Source organism: Eleutherodactylus coqui, chromosome 5 (genome assembly GCF_035609145.1).
Source record: "Eleutherodactylus coqui strain aEleCoq1 chromosome 5, aEleCoq1.hap1, whole genome shotgun sequence".
Lineage (NCBI taxonomy): Eukaryota > Metazoa > Chordata > Amphibia > Anura > Eleutherodactylidae > Eleutherodactylus > Eleutherodactylus coqui.
This window is the reverse complement of record NC_089841.1, coordinates 158,315,773-158,338,124: the sequence shown is the minus strand read 5'-3', so window position 1 is coordinate 158,338,124 and position 22,352 is coordinate 158,315,773. Positions and strand designations below refer to the sequence as shown.

The window sequence follows — 22,352 nt, the reverse complement described above, 5'->3', positions numbered from 1 at the left end:
GACATAATCAATGCTCCTGCCAAATTTCACGTTTCTATGACACCGGAAAGTGAGAAAATTAGATTCCGTACGTAAAATTTCGACGCCAATTCTTTTGCGCTTAAAATTAAATAATCGAGTTGGGACCCATTATCTTTTCCTATTTATGACATAATCAATGCTCGTGCCAAATTTCCTGTTTCTATGACACCGGAAAGTGAAGAAATTACATTCCGTACGTAAAATTTGTACGCTAATTCTTTTGCGCATAGAATTTAATAATGGAGTTGGGACCCATTAGCTTTTCCTATTTATGACATAATCAATGCTCGTGCCAAATCTCCCGTTTCTATGACACCGGAAAGTGAAAAAATTACATTCCGCACGTAAAATTTGGACGCGAATTCTTTTGCACATAGAATTAAATAATCGAGTTGGGACCCATTAGCTTTTCCTATTTATGACATAATCAATGCTCGTGCCAAATTTCCTGTTTCTATGACATCGGGAAGTGAAAAAATTAGATTCTGTACGTAAAATTTGGACGCTAATTCTTTTGCGCATAGAATTGAAAAATGGAGTTGGGACCCATTAGTGTTTCCTATTTATGACATAATCAATGCTCGTGCCAAATTTCACGTTTCTATGACACCGGAAAGTGAGATAATTAGATTCCGTACGTAAAATTTGGACGCTAATTCTTTTGCGCATAGAATTGAATAATCGAGTTGGGACCCATTAACTTTTCCTATTTATGACATAATCAATGCTCGTGCCAAATTTCGAGTTTCTATAACACCGGGAAGTGAGAGAATTAGATTCCGTACGTAAAATTTGGATGCCAATTCTTTTGCACATAGAATTGAATAATCGTGTTGGGACCCATTAACTTTTCCCATTTATGACATAATCAATGCTCGGGCCAAATTTAAAGTTTCTATGACATTGGAAAGTGACAGATTTAGATTACGTACGTAAAATTTCGACGCCAATTCTTTTGCGCTAGAATTGAATAATCGAGTTGGGACCCAATTACTTTTCCTATTTTGGAGATAATCTATGCGTGTGCCAAATTTCATGTTTCTACGACATCGGGAAGTTGGAGAACTTTTGGCGAGTCAGTGAGTGAGTGAGTGAGTGAGGGCTTTCGTCTTTATATATATATATATATATATATATATAGATATATATATATAGATATGAATTAATGCCGCAGTTTTCTATTCCAGGAGAGCGCACCTTTTGCTGTAATTGGAAGTAATACAGTAGTAGAGGCTAAAGGACAGAGGGTACGAGGTCGTCTTTATCCATGGGGCATAGTGGAAGGTAAGTAAGTAACTCTATTACTGCCAGTGCGAACATTTTACAATTATGGAAGTGTCTACAGAAATGTATAACAGCGTATATTGAAAAAGACCAAGAGGTCATTTAGTCCGCGCCTGATTGCTGGGAGTCCAACCATTGGGATCCCCCAGAGATCTTAACATCTGTGCACCCCAAGTTCCCTAAGTGAATGGAGCGGTGGTGCACATGTGTGAACACCAATCAGTTTACTTCTATGAGACAAAGAGAGATTGATACACTCTTTAATATTCCTTCCATAGAATTGCACACTGCTGTTCAGTTCACATGCGGAACTCAGATGATTGATAGTGGTGGTCCAACCACTGGGACCCTCAGCGTTCCTCACAGTTATCCCTGTGGATAGGGAATAAATGTCATTAGTGTGAAAACCCCTTTAAGCCAAATTCAGCAGGATGGTGGATTCTGTATATAGCAGCCCTAAACTAAGTTTCAAGTAGTAGTACAAAAACTATACCGGGAAAGAGATTGCTTAGCATACTATTGTGTATGGATTTATGCAAGCCCTGTTTAAATGAATGGAAGTAGGGCAGAAATCCCTGCAGCTAATCTGTTGCATGTGAACATCTGTGTTGCTACGTTAACCCTTTAATAAGAAACGGGTGTGTGCAGGATTTTGTAAAAGGGAAGTACCTTTCACATATATTTATATATATCAGGTTCGCCATCTTTTCCTCAGGATGGTTGGCACACGTGCAGAAAGGCTCAGGATACTTAAAGTTTCTTTAAATTCTGGCTTCCACCAGCTTTATTGTACATCACATGCAACACTTGTGGTGCATACAATTACTCAGGGTTCACAACCCACAGGGTCTGCATCACCATTTCCTACCTGGTGCATCTAGAGGGCGTCCTTCCCTGCTAGACCTTGTAACAGACCCAGAATGGTCCATGCCAGACCTTAGGCTCTTATCACCGCCTCCAACTCTAGCCCTCAGCCAACTTCCCCCTGAGTGTGTCAGGATCCGACACTTAAATGTTACTCTTTGCCACACCCACAGGTATTCTCTCTAATTTCTACAGCCCTCTGCAGGCCATTCTGGGTACTGCAGCCCCACTAGATAATATCCAACTATTGGGACCCCCCAGGGATCTTAACATATATATAATCTTCTTATGCCCACCCCTGAATGAAAGTCATCAGAGTATGTAAGTTTGTACCACAGTGTGTGTGTGTATATATATTTGTGTCTGTATGTTACACATATGTGAATGTATATAAGATGTGTGTGTCGCAGTTTGTATATGTGTGTATGAATGTATGTATGTTTGTGTGTCAGTGTGTACATGTGTGTATGGTAGGTGGGGGTGACATGTTACAGATTTTGAATTGGGGCCAAAAAACTACAAGTTACACCACTGACTGTGTGTTTATAATCCCACAAAGCACAAAGTTGTGTCTGTGAGCTGAGATGACCTTAAAACACTTTGCACATTAGAAGAAACAGGATTCACAGAAGGTAGATTTAAAAGCCATAACAACAAAAAGAACAATTGTGCTTTCATTTCAGCTGTTTGATGTATTAGTGGCTAACTGGCTAAGTATTATTTCTATGAACAAAGCCTGGATTCCCACTGATTAGTGTTGATGGCCGCACTTCCTCTGCTTCTTATGCACAGATTTAAAACAATGAATTAAACATTTTTTCTCCTACCAGAAACAATTAAAATAAGTTCACAGAAATTGCTGCGCTAACCATCTTTACCTTTTTAACTATTAAAAACACCACTAAACATAAAATGCTATGAAAGGTGTAACCCGTAAGCGCTGCTCATACTGCTCATGGACATGGATATAAAAGTTTCTGCAGGGAGTACAAAACATGTAATATGTGAGAAAGTTCTGATTAGAGATGAGCGAACATACTCGGTAAGGCGATATACTCGAGAGAGCATCGCCTTTTTCGAGTACCTGCTGGCTCGTCCCTGAAGATTCGGGGGGCCGCAGGGGTCGGGGGCGGTGCGGGGCATCGAGGGGGAGCAGGGAGGAGAGTGAGAGAGATCCCTCTCTCTCTCCCTCCCTATCCCCTCTGCAACCCCCTGCTCACCCCCGCGGCCCCCCCGAATCTTCAGGGACGAGCCAGCAGGTACTCGAAAAAGGCGATGCTCTCTTGAGTTTATCGCCTTACCGAGTATGCTCGCTCATCTCTAGTTCTGATCACACAAGCAAATAGTTTGGTAATGCCATTGAAGAGCGAACGTCATGGCCTGTCTTTCTCTTAAGATTCATTTACACCTAACAACTTATTGTTGGAATGAGCGACCAATGTCAGAGTTCTCTTGTGCAGCCTCGTTATACAGGCAGATAAGTCATTGGCTCCTCACTCACTAAAGTGTTCAGTCGTTCACATTCACTGAGAACAACCGAACAATCGATATTTAAACCGAAGGAGTCAATGATGATTTTCATGCTTGCTTTAGAACGATAAGCCAATGAATTACTGTTCATCGTTCAATTGTTGGCTCTGTTTACACTGAACCATTATAGTTCATTTTCGCTTGTTTAAACGTTTTTTTTTAACGATAATCGTACCGTGTTAAAGCACCTTTAGCCGATAGTAGAGAATTATATATTTAACTATTCAGAAAACATAGATCAGCTATGTTGTAGTATATGATGGTGTCCTTTACGTGTAAACAGTATTGATCTCACTTGCATTTCTTTTTGCACTTACAGTGGAGAACCAGTCACATTGTGACTTTGTCAAACTACGAAATATGTTGATCCGGACTCATATGCATGACCTTAAGGATGTTACATGTGATGTGCATTACGAGAATTACAGAGCCCAATGTATTCAGCAGATGACTAGGTAAGGGGCCTTTTAAATATTTCTTTTGAGCATGACGATCATCATAGAAGATACATGGAAAATTCATTTTGTGCACACCTAACTGCTCATTTGTACTGGACATAAAAGGACATTAAATCTGAAATACAAGTTGTTCTACACTTTTTGAGCATTACTAGTCATCTTACATTTATGTCATCATTGTCAGAACATGAGAAGAATCAGTTAAATGAACTTTTCTAATATCCCGAAGTTCTGCAAATTGACGGTGTACTTTTTAAGAGAGTTATTTGTCAGATTTCCTTTAGTAGTTGGATTGGGGGGCTATATGAATATTACAATCAGGGGCTCAAGGGTTGTTTTCAGGCTTCAAACAATGCATCATGAGATTATTGGAGGCTTTTGATAATGTAATGCATATACCTGATAGGAAGACAACTTGTATCTTAGACTTGGTGAGCTTTAATTCCAAGGAATCACTATCTGCATTAACTTTTTGTCACTTCCACGAAGCAACCTAGTAAAGCATAATTCCAGAACAATTGGAACAATCTTATGGTTGGTTTTACACTTGAAGATTTTTCACACCATATGACCGTTTTTGGATGCAATTTATAATTGTTGAAGTGGGTAAATCTGCTTCAGCTTTACCTGGGGATCATCGATGTCTTCGTACATGCAACAATTTTGCTAGTTACATGGAACAATAGTTACATGTAGACCTGCTTTTTGCAACAATTTTAAAAGTAAATGTATTGAAATATAATGTGAAAAATCAAATGCATGTGATGTGGTAAGAAGTGCAACTTTGAAAAATCTTAATGTGCAAAGCCGGCCTAACTCCATAACCAAATCTAAAGCTAGAAGTTAAAGGGAATGTTCAGGAGTAAACCATTAAGCCTGGGAGTTCTGATGAAGAGCAGGAGTTCCTGGGGGTCAGACCCCCACTGATCGAACACTGATGGCTTATTGCAAGGGAAGGTAATCCGTGTTTTTCTCCCTGAAAACTTGTGTGGTTTGTTCCGTTAAAAAAGCTGAAAGCTAAAAGAACGACATCACACTGAAAGCTTTCCGTTTGCTTTGTTTTTTTTATTTTTTTAATCCATTGGGGAGAAATGGAAACTTTTACTTCCATTTTAATTCCGATTCTTTGCTCCTAAAATGGAACAGAGTGACGAAATAATGACTGAAAGTCGTAACTCCGGTGTGAACCCACTGTCATATTACTTACATTTTTTTACCCTGCAGATTTGATGCATTTTTTTAAGCCAAACCCAGGATTTGGCCTAATTTATATACATACATACACACAGATATATATATATATATATATATATATATATTTATATATTTATTAGTATTTATTTTATAATTTTCTTCGTTTTGGTCCAAGAAATGCATCAGAATTGCGCTATGTGAACACGGTATACAACTTGAATATCTGATATGCTAATTAAGGTTTGGTAATAGAGTTGGCAATAGGGCCAATTCTTCCAAGGGCTCTGGGAAAAACGTTTAGGGCCTTCCTGCTGTTTACCTCTGTTCAAGTGACTGAAGCTCAACTACAATTCCATACATGCTGGTTCCAGAAAAAGTAGCAAACCAATTTTTCTAATCTTAGACAACATCTTTAACCACTTCACCCTTAGGGCTCGTTCACACAAGCGCTGTTTACATGCATTAGAGGCGCGTGAAAAGAGCGCTTCTATAAGAACTAATGGTTTCCTTTAGAAGTGTTCACATGAAAGAATTTTAGAAGCGCTAAATTTGCACACCTAACAAAGATAGAACATGCGACTGTAAAGCTCGCATCTAAAGTCCATGGTGCGTGAAAAGATAGGAACTGACCTATCTTTGGTGTGTGCTTTCCATAGGCTCCTATGGGAGCTGGATAACATGCACCCAGGATCGTGTGAATAAGCTAAGTCAAATAGCTGGAATTGACCCATTTACACGATATTTAGTGCAGTATAGCCACAATCTTTTCACATGCCTATACTGCACTAAAACAGGACGTACATGTATGCCCCTTGGGTGTGGGGTCCGTGATCAGCTCTCACGCTGATTGCTGCTGTTAACACTTTAAATGCCACTGTCCTTTGACAGCTGTATTTAAATACCCACATCCGTGTTCGGATGTTCTGAACAGCCTCCACGAGATGAGATTGCAAGATGCCATTTCGGTTCTCATGGCAGCGCAAAGCCTTCTGAAGGGTTCCAGGTCTACATACATTTTTGCTGGCAGAAATACCATGTACTGCAGTACTGAAGTATTGCAATATGTGTTATAAGTGATCAAAAAATTACAAGTTCAAGTCCCCTATAGGGACTAGGAAAAAAGAGTTAAAGAAGTGGACAAACTTTTTTTATTATTGTAAAAAAAATTAAAGCTCATCCCTCCTTTATCCATATTTATAGAAAAGAATCAAAACAAAAAAGCCTAAACATATGGTACCGCCATGTCCATAATCTAATCTATCAAAATAACACACAGTGAACATAAAAAAATACACACCACCAGAATTGCGCTTCTTTGGTCACCCTGTCTTAAAGAAAAAATTTTATAACAAGCAATCAAAGTCATATTTAGTCCAAAATGAAACCAATAGAAAAGGAGTCCTTGCACAACCGCATTGACGAAAAGAGTAAAAAAAAAAAAAAAGATATTGTGGTTTAAAGATGGCACAAAAAAAATGTAGTTTTTTTTAAAGATATTTAATCTTTTAAAAGTAGTACTGCAAAAAAAAAGATAAATAAATTTGTCATCATTGTAATTGTACTGATCCATGGAATAAAGTCATCATGTCATTTTAGCTGCAGTGTGCACGCTGTAAAGATAAGACTCCTAAAGATGGTAGAATTGTGTTTTTTTTCCATTTTACTCCACTTAGAAATTTTTAAAAGTTTGTCAGTACATTAAATGGTACCACTTGAAAATGCTACTTGTCCTCCCAAAAACAAGACCTCAGACAGTTACATTAATGAAAAATAAAAGTTGTGATTTTTTTTGAAAGTGGGAAGGAGAATCCAAAAATAAAAAATAAAGAGGGACACATCTTTAAGGGGTTAAAGGAATTCTGTCACCCCTGTGAACCCCATAAACAAAAACTATGGTCTCATAGGAGAAAGGGTGCTAAATTGCAGTATACTTACCTCCTTCCCCTCTTCCCCTCTGTGTACCCGCAAAGACAATACTGGTTGATGTAGGGGAGTAGTCTTCTCATTATGTGCATGCGCTCAAGGAGTCTGCTGCATGCAACAAGCTGTAGTTTGTACAGCGGGGGAATGGGGAAGAAGGGAAGTATAAAAATGACACCCCCCCCCTCCGATCAGTGCCCCTTCTCCCATGAGCCCATAACTGTATCTTATGGGTCTCACAAGAGCTTACAGGTAGCCATTAAGTCACAGGGCTAAATAGCACAATGCCAATTCTGCCCTCTGTTTGGGTTATGAATGCACAGAACAAGATAACAATCGGATGCAGAATATTTCACTTAAATGTGAAACAGCCGTTGTGTTAATGCCCTTGCACATAGCTGCTGGCACCAGTGGATATAAGATCCCAAGGGCATGCCTGAGAACTATGCAGATGTTAAGAAGCCAGATCTGTCTATTCATTTTGGTTGGTAAACCCCATTGTGTGCAAAGAAAGCCATAGGTCATAAATTCTGATTTCAATACCATTTACATAATAACGCTTGTGTACTCACAGAGCCTGTACAGTAACATACCTTATAATCCTATTAACTCACAGTGTGGTACCTATTCAAGTCTGAATTATTACATTTTATCACTTTTTGTCTTTTAAAGGCATGAAGAAGTTTTGAACACAGCAGAAAGGTTAGGGTTAAACTTAAAGTCACATTTTGTTGCTGAACGTTCACATAATATATTGTATAATGTTTTAAGGCGGTTTTATAAAACATTCGGGTTCTTACTAATATGGTGTCTCTTCATACTTTTAAGCTGAATATTTGTTTCTCCTACACTTATGTAAGCAGTATGGCCACAAATGACGGTAACCCTTATGATGTCATCTTTAGCAGCTGTGTGATGTCATCACCTCACCGCACTGTCTATTGCTTCAGCCTCTTCAGCTTTGAATGGTGGCAGCATATCCACAAAAAGAAAGATCATGCCAACGATTTAAGAATCTGCAGCATGGTCTCATTACTCCGCAGATTTTTTCCTCTAAGTGTGGATGGGGTTCTAATAGCATCATCCTCATGCATTGTACTGTGAATTGTTGCAGATTTTCAGACTCCCCACTGAAAATGTTGCATTTCCTTTACATCTGGACATGGTCTAACTCTCTCCTGTCTGCCTCCTGCTTCTGGAATAACTTGCAGGGATTCACATAGGACTATTAGTACTTGGTTTCTGTCTTATACAGAATTTTCTGTTTTATCCCAAGAGTAAGTGTTTGGTTGAGCACCTTATGCAGTTGTGCCCTATGCAGGGCCTTTGTGAGAGTGAAAAATACACCAATTAGCCATTACATTAAATATTGTGTTAGTCCACCTCATGCCAATACAAATTTGACTTGGACTCCATAAGACCTCTAAAAGTGTCCCATGGTATCTGGCACCAAGATCTAAGCAGCTGGTCCTCAACGTTCTGTAAGATGTCAGGAGGAGTCTCTCTATGGATCAGACTTGTGTTCCAGAACACTTCACAGATACCTGATCAGATTGAGATTTGGTGAATTTGGAGGGCAAGTCAACACCTTGAACTCTGTCATGTTCCTCAGACCATTCTTGAACAAATTCTACAGAGTGGCAGGACATATTGTTGTGTTGAAGGGAAGGGGCCACTGCTATAAGAGAATATTGCTACCATGAAGGGGTGTACTTGGTCTGTGCACTGTGTTTGGGTTGGTGGTACACATGAACGTGATATCCACATGATTCCAGTACCAAAGGTTACCCAATAGAACATTGCACAGACCACTACACTGCTTCTGCCAACTCGGCATCATCCCATAATGCGTCTGGGTGGAATCTTTCCCAGGTAAGCAACACACATGTACCTAGCCATCTCCATGATTTAAGAGAAATGGTGATTTGTCACATCCGGCCACCTTTTTCCATACACAGCAAGCTGCGATGCCCTGTGTGTCCTGACACCTTTCTATCATAGCCAGCATTAATTTTTTCAAAAATTTGTACTACAGTAGCTCTCCTGTAGGATCGGACCAGATGGGTTAGCCATTGCACCCCACATACATCAGTAAGCCTTGGGAGCCCATGATCCTGTCTTTGGTTTACTAGTTGCCCATTTTTGGACCACTTTTGGTAGCTACTAGCCTCTGCATATCCAGAACACCCCATAGGACTTGCCTTTTTGTAGATGCTATCGCCCAGTCTTCCAAACATCACAATTTTGCCCTTGTCAAAGTCACTGAGATCCTTACACTTGCCCACTTATTCTGCTTTGAACACAAAAACTTCAAGAACTGAATATTCACTTGTTGCCAGATATACTTCACCCCTTGACAAGTGTCATTGGCCTGAGATAATCAATGTTGTTGTTTCCTTAACCGGTCACGGGTTTAATGACATGGCTGATTAGTGTATGTTCAGTACTTTAAAGGGCTTTTCTGGGACATTAATGCTGATTACTTATCCTCAGGATACGTCATCAATAGTTGATCTGTGGGGCTCCATGCTTGGGAACCACAGCATTTAGGTGTTATGGTGCCCACTGTCAGTACGGATGGAGATGGAAGCTGACTGCTCCATCCGCATTACAGTGGCCTGGTTTTGTAATTGCAAGCACAGCTCCCTTTCAATTTATTGGGATCTGTGCCTGAAATTACTAACCCGAGCTTCTGCAATGCGAATGGAATTATCAGCTTCCGTCTCCGTTCATAATGACAGTTGGCCCAGAAACAGCTGATCACCAAGGGTCTCCAATGTGGGCCTCTGTCGATCAACTATTGATGACCTATCCTGAGGATAGTTCATCAATATTAAGGTCCTTAAAGACCCACTTTTAAGGTTGCGTTCCCACGTCGTGTTTTTCTGGATCTGCATATTAATTGCACAACAGGTTGGGATGGGTAGTTTCTCCTGATGGAGAGCACCTATAAAATGTACAAAAACTTAAAAGGCCAAGCGATGCTCCTCCGAAAAATTTGGTATGCAAATGGCAGTTATTATAATGCATTCAGATGGTGCTGCTGAGGTAGCCTTCCTACAAGTCAATATCAGACCTTTTAACGTGTCTGGGAATCTCACATCGTTGGCCTCTCACCCAGCCAAGACTCTGGTTTTGGCTTGTATTCCCAGCCATGTTAGAAGGCCTATTAAAATGTCAGACATTGACTTGTAGGAAAGTCACTTTCTAATAGGTCATCAGAAAAAGTAGAAGGCAGCTTCCAATGGAGTGTGGTGTCAAAAAATGATTTTCATATTCCAACCTTTCCATTTTCAAGCCTTCTAATAAGTGGCGCTGCTGAGACCCTGTAATATCTCTCATTTGCAGTTTTCAACCAATCGTGCTTCACCTGCAGAAGCCAATCGGCTATAAACCACATCTCAAAACCGTGGTGTTTCACTGTAAAATTGCATGTGGTTTTCTGCAGTATTTTTGATAAGCAATTGACATGCAGATCAAAAATGTCATAGAACAGTAGAGGAACGCCACATGGGAACACAGCCTAGTGGCTTAATACTACTGGCAGTATGTAAATCAAGTATGGTGGGGCACCTGCTGGTGAGAGATCTGTTATACAGTAAAGTTAGAATAAAGGTAAAGGCTGTTGTATAGATACTTTAAAAGGGTACATTTATAGCACAAAATGTATCTTGTATAGAAAAGCTTTGCCTATTGGGATGAGTTTCTACAGAAGAATCGCCATCAACAATAATCATCAGGTATATGTATTGAACTGGGAGATGATAGTCTTCATGCAGTGAAGATGATATGTAAGCAATAATAATGGCTAGAGAATTCTTATTCATTGCTAATACACATAAGTATTTTGTCTTTTGCAGCAAACTGACTCAGGACAACAGGATAGAGAGCCCCATTCCGATCCTTCCTCTGCCAACACCTGACGCGGAAACAGAGAAACTTATCAAAATGAAGGACGAAGAGGTACGTGGTTTGCGTCCCCCAGGCTTTTCTTTGGAAATTGCTCATTTGAACTGGGCTAGGTGATCAGATTAGGAAGCTGTAAGATCAGCCCTACTAATATGTAACCTACTATAAATGTTATTCTGGTGCCTACTTAGATAAGTTACTATTCTGACTTTCATTTTTTATGTTTATAAGGGTTGCGTTTGTCGTAACTTTCGTTAATTGAATGTTCATATGAGTATATAAGACTTGTCTGTTCTCTACACTAGATACAGAAGACCTGGAGATTTCAGTGTCTCGTTTTACATTTTTTTAGGTTTTGGGAATTATTGAATTACAATTAATGTTAGTAGAAAGAGAGAATTGCAAACATGACCTATACACAATGAGAAAATGCTGGTATCCGTGTGTGATTAGTTACCAAAAGGGTAAATGTGGAAAAGAATAGTGGGAAATAATAGTCAGTGAATTAACGAACGCAGTTAAACGTATACATATTGTAAATGGTGATATATAGTCCTAATTTAACATGTAACATATCACATGGAAAAAACCATTACAAATTAAGGTAGTAATTGAGGTTAGCATTAAGCATGGAGGATATCCATGCTACCTAAACCTTCTCAAAATGGTCCATAATATCAGACATAATAGTGTTTATCTTCTCAAACAACCTAATTTCATCCACCTTCTGGATTACCATAGCTCAGAGGATCTCCATGTATAAGCATGCATCCTAAAACCATTGGACATTTACCAGTGTATTCAGTTGATACCCTAAATAGTATGTGACAGTATATTGCAGCAACATAAAGTTAACAAAGGCATGTGTTCAGGCTTATCACTAAAAGGTTGGGATGGACAGTGGGATATTAGACCCTAAGACCTCATGTATAAATTGTTAGATTTTATTCCAGATACTGTGTACGTTATTGCATGGCCATCGTATATGAATGGTAGCATTTAAAGAGGCTTTATCAGCTCCTATGAGCTCCCATAAACTAACGTTATTAGCTCATAGGCGCTGGGCCTCTGATGATTCGGAGATGTCACTTTCATAGTTGATTAATCTGCTTTTATTCTGAGGTCTTGTGACCTTAGATAGATTTAAAAAGATAAATAACTTTATACTGTAACCCAACTCAGATTTAAGAAAGTTGTAGTTTGTACGTATTTCCACTAGGTGGCACACTGGTTCACAGTGCTGTAAATTCCTGGCCTAAAAGACCAGGCTGAAGACTGGATTGCAGTACAGGTCCTCAAGAAAGGGTTGAAAACAAACCCTGAAACTGGAGAATAAGTGTAGAAAAATCATGCAGTACATGGTGCGGATTTGAAGATGACCGTACATGAAGAGAAACATTGGAAGCCAGGGGACAATATGTCTTATTGTCGTCTATTTATATTCTAAATGCATTGACATTGAACTTAACCCCTTAGTGACGGAGCTTTTTTGCTTTTTTCCATTTTCGTTTTTTCCTACTTCCTTTTTTAAAAAATCATAGCTCCTTTATTTATCCATCGACATCGCTGTATGAGGGCTTGTTTTTTGCGGGATGAGTTGTATTTTTCAGTGGTGCTATTTATTATACCATATAATGTACTGAATAACTTTTTAAAAATTCTAAGCGGAGAGAAACGGAAAAAAATCCCGATATTTCACCATCTTTTGTTGCGTCCTGTTTCTATGGCGCACAAACTGCAACAAAAATGAACCGATAACTTTATTCTATGGGTCAGTGCGATTACTATGATACCAAATTTATATATATATATATATTTTTTGCATAGTACTTGTATTTTTTTAAGATATTTAATTTTTAAAACTTATTTTCTGTGTCCATTTTCTGCGCACAATAACTTTTTTATTTTTCTGTTGACATAGTTAGGTGAGGGCTCATTTTGTGCAGTGCGTCCTGTCATTTCCGTTGGTACCATTTTCGCATACAATTGACTTTTTGATCGCTTTCTATTACAGTTTTTCTTGGAGATAGGGTGACCAAAAAAGTGCATTTCGGGCGTGCTTTATTTTTTTTTTTCAGACCACGTTCACTGTGCGGGGTAAATAATACATTACTTTGATAGATCAGACTTTTATGGACGCAGCGATACCAAACACGTATTTTTTGTTTATTATTTAGATTTTTTTATTGCAAATATGGAAAAGGGTTTTTTTTAAAAACTTTTATTACTTTTTAAAAAAATAATTACTAAAACTTTATTGATCTTATTTTTACACTTTCTTTTAGCCCTCCTAGAGGACTACAACCAGCGATGCTTTGATCGCTCCTGCAGTATGACGTAATGCTATAGCATTACGTCATACTGTTTTTTGACAGGCAGTCTATCAAGCCACCCCACGGGGATGGCTTGATAAGCAGTCTGCGAAGGCAGCCCTGGGCCCTTTCAGAAGGCCCCCGGCTGCCATGACACCTGCACAGCTCCCCCGATCTCACCGTGGGGGGGCCGTACTGGACCCCCGAACATCGTTCGGGGGATTTAAATGCAGCTGTCAGAATTGACAGCAACATTTAAAGGGTTAATAGCCGTGATCGGCCAAATGGCTGTAATAAACAGCTGACGCCCATGCTGTATGGAGAGAGAGAGAGCGGCGCTATCTCCCTCTATACATGTCCTTAACAGCAGGACGTAAAAACACTATAGGGCTGTCACTAAGGGGTTAAAGGTGTTCTATCAGATAAGAAAAGATTTCTCTTTTTCTCAAAATGGCAATACTTGTCCAAGTCCTGGAGCTTGTATTCAAGTGAATGGGGCTGAATGAGTTGTAATACCAGATACAGCTAGAGGACAAGAGTGGTGCTCTTTCTTTAAAAAAAAAAAAAAAAAAAAGGAGATCCTTTAAGAATTCAAACCCTTAATGTTGGCATTATAAAGACAGGTGAGACATGAGAGATGCTACCTTTGTCAAAGGGGTTGAGCGAACAAAAGTGTAATTGAGTCAACATAAGACGCACAAAGGAGAGACATACAAAGGTATGGAAGGGACGGGGAGGGAAGGATAATGGAGAACTTGAAGACTGCCATCTTTTTGAGATAACTCGCTTCAGTTTAGGGATCGATTAGAGATTTCCCCATGTGTGTTATCCAAGGGGACCAGACTGCCTCTATTGTGGATAAAGTATCATGCACCACTCGTTAACCATTATCCACCCATATTTATTCCTAACCAGCCCTATGGGGTTGGAACCAGCCTTTCAACTCCTGGCCTGGGCCATTGTAGCTGCCAAAAGATATAGGAAATTAACCATTTGGTGTTTTTCGAATATCAGGAATGGGGGCATTCAGTAAAGCTTGTGTTGGATCATTCTTACGATTAACATCCATGAATCAGTAAATCATACTGTAAATCTATTTTACCTTTAATGGTTAGAGCCTGAAAGACATAAAGCAGTTGGGGTAAAACGTTCATCTTGACCGAGGCAATCCTTCCCAACCAAGACACTGTTACGTTAGACCATCTATGCTGGTCTTCCCGTAATGATGTGAATAATACGTGGATAGTTGGCCTCAAATGGGGAAGAAACAAGAGGGGAGTGCGTGTACCCTCAGGTACGATGGGCACTCGGTGTTCCACTTAGCATCAAGGTTAAGTTAGAGGAGTTTCACTACCTTTGGTGCAGACTGAGGTGGAAGGCCTCTAATTTTTTGAAGTTTTATTTCAGGCCTGTAATCTCCGAGAATCTTTGCAACAGATGATATAATTTCATGAGGGTGGTTAGGGAAAAGAGTGCACCAAATGATGCACTTTTTATAACTTCCTTTGATGTGAAAGTCCTGCAGGTTTGCTGTAGATTTCACCGTTTACACTGCAGAGAGTGAAATCAGTGCTGAAAATCAGTTGACATGTTGCAGATTCAAAATCCGCACTACAGCTCAATTTGTTGCAGAATTCTTCCCCAGTGTGTGATGAGAGTTCTTGCACTCTCATTCACATTGCTTATACTGTAAGATGCTGTGCCTATGCTATGACGTTTGACCCTACATGCGGCCGTACCCTTACGCTTCTCATGGACATGCATTACATGCTGCTGTAACAATTTATTGCTTATCTTGATACTAAATAGCCAATGCAAAAGTGCTTATTAATAGGGTAAGTTAGGTATAACTGCTAGACTAAACACCATCCGTTTGTAAATCTGTTATTTCTGCTAAGTAGGGAAAGATTACTGTCTTCCTAGAGGACAAAACAATGGAAAAATTCCTTGAAAGGTTGTTTGGCAATAGGACTAAAGGTATTTTTACACAGGGTGATGGTCGGCATTTAAGCACCCAACACCGTCCCAACGATTATCGCTTCTGTGTTTTTACCGCCCTTCTGAGAGTAAACAAGCAGTCGCTCATAGATGAACAACTACTTGTTTACATGGGACGACAGTCGCTTAGCCTTAGGTGAGTTAAAGATCAAGCAACTCCTTACAAGTGAGAGATTCTCACTCACTTGTCATGCGTTTTGCACTGCTGTTTTGAGCGATCAGGTGGGCGACTGTCGGCCCGTGTAAAAGTACCTTAAAGCTGGTAAGTGAACAGCTACAGTATCTCCCCCATAAACATGAAACATAAATGGCTGCATCGGCCAATGGTGCTTGCTTATTGCTATATGGAGCAGGGAGTTATTGACTTCTCCCACACTGTTCTGGGGGGGGGGTAACTAAATATTGGGCATATTGGAGTTTGAATTTCTTCCCCAACAGCAGACATCAAGGGACATATTAATATCTTGCCAATACAAATTAGATTGCCAGTGGATCTGGTCGAAATTTTCTTCTGAAAATTGTCTAATGTGAATGCGCAGTTGAGGCTTTCGTGTAGTCTTAAGCCTGTTTCAAAACTTCAGTAAGATGATGTTTTAGATATATGATCCATGCTTCTTATGCATTGTAGAAATTAATCTCTTTGAGCAATTAAACCTGGCTATTTCCAGCAGTCCCACTGAAATGTATGGAGCGTCAGTCACATGCTTGACTGCCTCTCCATTCATGCAAATGTATTTGGAACCCCAGTATTTGGGATCGGTGGGGACCAAAGTAGTCAGACCCCCACCAATGAGAACGTTATCCCCTATTCTCTGGATAGGGAATACCTTTCAATGTTGGCACAACCCTTTTAATCAAATTTCCATAAGTCCTGTAGAAATGATTAATGTCCTTGTCTTCATGTTATCCAATTGTATTTCCTTCCAGCTGCGGAGAATGCAAGAAATGCTGCAGAAAATGCAGCAGCAGATACAAGAGCAGTGAGCATCCCACCCCGATGGCACTTACCCCTCACATTTCCTGCTTCCCAACCTGTCACTTCAAGGACCAGTTTGGAGATGGATGTGGTACCCATGGACTGATTGCAGTATCTTATTTATTGTCCTCAAATACCCGTCCAGTATGAACTCCTCCCTCTTCTTGACTCATCATGTTTCTCCAGAAGATCCCTTCAAGGAGCCAAGCACATATCAAGCTAAAGTCTGCTGTCTTTTAGAGCCGTGTTCATCACCAGTGCATTAATAACTTGCAGCGTAACCATCTCTTGGGGTGTTGTCAGGACTGTTGCAAACATGTATTGGAAACAGCACCCATGGACATACTGGGTGATAAGTTCTATGTATCCTGCATCTTCCACAAGGCTCTATCCTTAACACAGAAGGGATGTTTCTTGAGAAGGGAGGCGGCTCATTAATTGTTTTCTACCTACACCACCCCTTGCTTTACAAGAAGCTTGTGTTTTTATTTGTACAGTGTTGCAGTTTCTTGGACTCAGGACTTCTTTTTTTGTTGTTTTGCTGTACTGATGTTTACTCACAGTTACTTGACCAATAACCTGCTAATTAGAGAGCACCAGAGGAAGTATTGCCTGGACAGCAGTGCAACGAGATGCACAGAGCTTACACTGGTCTTCTAAGCATCTATTCATTATATGGCATCATTAAGTGCAGGTGAAAGGGAATAAAGCCCTCTAGCATTCTCTTAGATCTGTTAGGGTGCCCGTACCCTCCACCATTGATCTGCTCAACCGCATGCAGATCAACGGTAACTGCCAGGCAGCACCTGGACTTCTTATTGTTTCACTCGGCGGTCCAGCTGCTGTCCAGCAATCAGCAGTGATCCGCATATGGATCACCTGAAGCTTGTACAGGTACCCTTAGACGGTGGTGATTCAGTCGGGATGTGGTGCTAGTGCTGAACATTGATATAGATTGAAATCCTAGAGTTACACTTTATTCTTTGGGATGTCTTCTCCAAGAAAATATTGTTCCAGTTCTTGCGATATCATTGTGTTGAATACAGCCTTTCAGTAGTTCATAGCTTAAGCAAATACTGTGTGATGAGTCGTCTACCATGTTATTAATGAGTGCATAATATGGTGTTTGCCTTACTAAATACCATACATAGTTCAGTAAATTCTAAAGGGCACCTGCAGCCTTCATACTCCCAATACTCTTCATACTTCCAGTGAACATAAAATGGCCTTTACTTTATTTACGGCCCCAGCTGGGAGGGACCAAACATATCGCTATCATTCTGGCACTACAGATGGGGGCTGCTCCCATTCCTATAGCTCTTTGCTTCAGCTGAGTCTATGTAAACTTATGAATCAGATCTCTAAGAGCTCGTTCGCATTTAGCGTTTTATTTAATCTTATGACATAAGTAGATTGCAGAATGAATACATGGTTTTCCTTTCTTTGCTATATGCTGTTTCTCATCTAACGCAGGATGGGCTTGAGAAGAAAGTTCTCCATGGCACATTACTGCGGGGTTGAGAGCCTAGAGTTTGCAGAAAAGTGTGCCTTTACACAGGCAGGTAGTGTGCTGCATGGTCAAAATCCCAAACCACACATGATATACAGCCAGTTTACCCTGTTTTGCGAAGACGTTTTCGGCTGCACAGTTTGTACAGGTGTAACACATTGAGGTAGAATGTTTCATCTGAGAATCTGAATGGCTAAAAACTGCATTGTCAAACGCAAGCAAGTTTGCTGAATGTTTTTTTTAACTGTGTGGCACATTGCCTGCCCGTATGAATCAAGAAGGGTATTATCTCTCCCTAAGGAGAGCACCTGTGTGGAGACACCTAGGAGGTGAGTGAGGAGACTTATAAGGCCATGTTGTTCCTCTGGGAAATATGTGCAAATAAGGAAGTTGGAACAATATCTCTGTAGCGCCACCTATTGGATGGCAGCATTCCTGTAAATCAATGTCAGACCCTTTAATTAAGTTTTTATAACAATGATTAGGAAGTGAAGACCAAAAGCCATCTTCCTTATCTGCCCGTGTGAATACACACTAATTGTTACAGAGGTATTTTGTCGTTCCTTACTGGTGTCACCTGCAAGTATTTAGTTAAAGGTACGTGGGCCATGCATTATCTTACATAATGACAGTACAGTGGTAGATGGTTATTTTGTGGTTTGCCAATTTATGTGCAGTTAGTGAGGATTGCAGTTTGGATTTAGGTGGCACACGGCGTGCATCGGGTAGTCAAAGAAGTGGCGTGGCCATTTTTCATTAGACTGGATGGCCACTTTATGGATTTGAGAGCTTTATAGCACATCATTTCCTATATGCACATTGTTTAGCCATCGTTTTATATCATAGCGGAATTACAGAGACAGAAATGTATTTGCCTTGCAGGAGGTTTAAAAACTTTATACACAAAGGACATTTGCTCCTCACCTCTTCGCATAAAAGTGTCTCTGTACTATGCAGTTACAGGTTTTAGTTCTACACTATATTGCTCTGTCACCCATCAGTTTCCTATTGTCTGTTTTATTCTTGCCTTTAAGAAATTGTTACCTCAAGATACACTAACTCATCTCTATAGCAAAGGATATCTGGTGCCATTTATCTAACCATTTTTCTAGGAACTTGGGTTCAAAGCGAATATCTATAAATAAAGACAAGAATGGAAATTGTAGACAAAAAAAATGCACCTGATTATTTATGAGGCCAATATGCTATTACAAGTCCCAATAAATTCGATTTACACATGCAGTTTTCAAAATAGTCTTTTTAAGACAGCAGTGGTTCAAGAAAGAAGGAAAGGTATTGAAGGCTATGGAAACCTTTATGCATGAAAAGGAAAGGTATTGAAGGCTATGGAAACCTTTATGCATGAAAAATCAATACACACATATCTTACTAAGTCCCTGCAGAAAAAAATAAGCACCTATGTTTTGTTTTTGCATTGAGTTTTGTTCTTATGCATTTAGAAAGCATCATACGTGGTTTGCAGGCTCACCCACATTCAAGATTCTGGCTGGGTGTTCCCAGCACTGATCATCTGGTCTCTTTCATGACAGTGCACAAGCTCAGCTCCCTCTCCCGCTTTTAGAGGCTATGTAGAATAACCACGTCCACTCAATACTACAAAGCTATCTCTCGATCTTCTTTCCGAGTAGCTGTTTGTCCATTCCCCCTCACTACTGATAAGGGCAGAAAATTCATCAGGAGTGAATCACAGCCCATTGTAATAGTAGCTTTCTCTGCTCTGATCTGCCTCATTCTCTAGCACTATCACACAGTCCTTTGTAATATCTCGGAGGAAAGACAGTGAATGTATGTTCACAACAGTGGAGGAGCTGTCAGTTTACTCTAACTGACAAAGTTTGCTGAGATTGCAGTCTTCAGTGATTTGGAAAACAATACAAGCCTAGAAATCAAACAGTCTGAATTTTTTAATGAAAGCCAATTACAAAAAGTTTTCATTTCCAAAAACAAATTGTTTAATGAAAATAGTATAAAGATGTACATAGCTTTTGAAGGGGTTGTCCAAGTTAAGGGAAACCCCTGTCGCCTGGTCCCCTATGGTATAACAGGTTACCATGGGAGGTGATGAGTTCTCCTTCAATGGAAGTCTACAAACAGAGGCTGGACAGACATCTGTCTGGGATGATTTAGTGAATCCTGCATTGGGCAGGGGGTTGGACCCGATGACCCTGGAGGTCCCATACCATTCTATGAAATAATAAATGAGCAGTTACCTACCTGTCCCCGTTCCCCTGCTAGTCTTCTAGCTCTGGTCTCCGGTCTGTGACATCATTTGCATACTGAGCCCATCTACAAACAAGCTGCAGCAGCCCATGACCATGCTTAACAATCATGGCTGAGCAATGCCATTGGCTGCTGCACCATGTTTATGGGACGTCACATCTGTCATCTGAAGCCAGCAGGAGGAGCGGAGACAGGTAACTGCTTATCTGTTATTTTATACCATAGGAAACCCAGTGACAGGGGCTTCTCTGAACTTGGACAACCCCTTTAAGAGAAACTTGTATTTCTTTATTTTGTACCCAGCCCTGTGTTTTAATAAATGCCTTGAAAACTGCATGTGTACATCAAGTCTTAGAGGGGTATTCTAGTTTCAGCAAATACATTTTATTCCTTTTATAATGAAAACTTATGTTTTTTTCTAATATACTTTCTGTACAAGTTTTTAGTGGTTTTCAGGATCTCTGCTTAACAGTTATTTAATCTGAATATTCATGGTTTATTTCCAGGGGATAAAGATCGGTCCTGGTCATGTGATGGACACAGAGGTGCACAGCGCGTTATAGCACAGTTATCGGAGTTATCACTCTCTCCCTGTGTGAACTTGGCCTTTGAGGAGGTTACAATAGTGTGACTGGGTTAATTGAAAGTGATGCAATTTTTATGATGTAGACATTTTTTATGGGCTGTGATGCAAACAACAGATACCTTCCCAAATCTACTGCCCACTAGCGGCAAACAATGGTGAACACTGATAAAAACTTCTGTTGAATCACCCACTATTAGGATAACTTATTAAATTGGTAGAAAATAATTTGGGCAAGTAGTGCAATGTGTATGACCGTCTTGAGTGGATGTCGCAGCCATTCAAGTAGAACAACTTATTTGTGCACGTTACAGTAAACTTCCTTCACACCGCCACCAGTCTTCTGAAACTCTCCACAGTATGTGATCTTGTAAAACTGGATGGAACAAACTAGAAGACTCCAATGAGCGAATTGTGGAGCTGCTTTTTTGGGGTACCTTGACACGTGGCATATTTACTGTGGGCATTGCATAATGGAAAACCCGCAGTAATTGGGCTGGAAAATGCAGTAGCCAATTCTGCGCCTAAATGGTGCAGATTTGGTTGCGTTTATCATTGCTGCGGGATTCAACACTTGTATTCCAAGGGTTGAATTTTACAGCCAAAACCCAAAGTATAAATAGACATAATGCAGATCTACAACCTACAGTGTTATTCAAAAACACTGGATTTTTTTGAGGAATTTTCCGCACCGTGTGAAGGAGATTTTTTAAACCCCTCCACATGGCTTGTACTGTAAATGCTGTGGAATTTCCGCAGCGATTGCGCCAGCCCATGTGAGTGTGGCCTAACATGTAAGCTTGATTGATGTTTGAGCCAATTCTGATAGGTCTACCTCCATTTTTTTTTAGATCTGTCTGTATCTCCTTGGCATCCGTATTTTGGCTTCCGTTGTCTTTTCTGCAGTCTTTGACTCAGTGAGAGGACATTTACTCATCTCTATGAGTGCAAATATTTCAGAATCTGGCAGGTCTGGTGTACTAAAGGAATTTTACTGTAATAGGACTTCCCTGTTAACTTCAACATTATTAGACTATTATTATTCCTCATCGGTGTATTTTTCAGTTTCCAGACTCATCTGTAAGAACAGCTTCCTGCAGAATAATAGGCCCATCAGGTCATAAATTAGATAAGAAATGTTTATTGAAACTTCCACACTTTTTCATATTTGTAAATACCATTGACACTTAATCCACATTCTTCGAGTTGATGCCTTGATTCATCATCGCCTATGGCTTCAGCTTCTGTAGGGAAATAAGGGGTAAGCAAACCCACTGCCTGTTAATCTGGTGCCTCTGTCACCTTATATGTAAGGTGGAACCTGTGCCCTTCTGTACGACTGTCTAAAAGTAACTTTCCTCCTACAGTGCATATCCACCCAGTGATTATTTTGTTATACTGATTGTTGCTGTAATTAATGTTTACAACCTGAGAATCCTAATAAACCTACAAAAGATATGCGCCTGTCTGTTCTGTAGTATGCTGGACCTGCAGACAGTTCTTCTTTTTACCTTATCTTGGACGCAGACAAATAGCGATCCTGGTAAATTGA

General features: G+C 40.0%; 1 protein-coding gene across 7 annotated transcripts in view; it reads left to right on the top strand.

The window, feature by feature from the left end:
* Nucleotides 1-22,258, top strand: part of SEPTIN5 (septin 5) — a 71,888-nt gene extending 49,630 nt beyond the window's left edge. For 5 of the 7 annotated variants that reach the window (XM_066603493.1, XM_066603495.1, XM_066603494.1 and 2 more), the window contains 5 exons: nucleotides 1,209-1,305; nucleotides 4,019-4,154; nucleotides 7,944-7,973; nucleotides 11,132-11,234; nucleotides 16,418-22,258. In XM_066603493.1, coding sequence (XP_066459590.1) covers nucleotides 1,209-1,305; nucleotides 4,019-4,154; nucleotides 7,944-7,973; nucleotides 11,132-11,234; nucleotides 16,418-16,474 — 423 coding nt within the window. In that variant the 3' untranslated portion in view covers nucleotides 16,475-22,258. The remainder of the gene's footprint in view (nucleotides 1-1,208; nucleotides 1,306-4,018; nucleotides 4,155-7,943; nucleotides 7,974-11,131; nucleotides 11,235-16,417) is intronic. The other 2 variants (XM_066603492.1, XM_066603491.1) reach the window with 1 other exon arrangement.
* The last annotated feature ends 94 nt before the right edge of the window (nucleotides 22,259-22,352 follow it).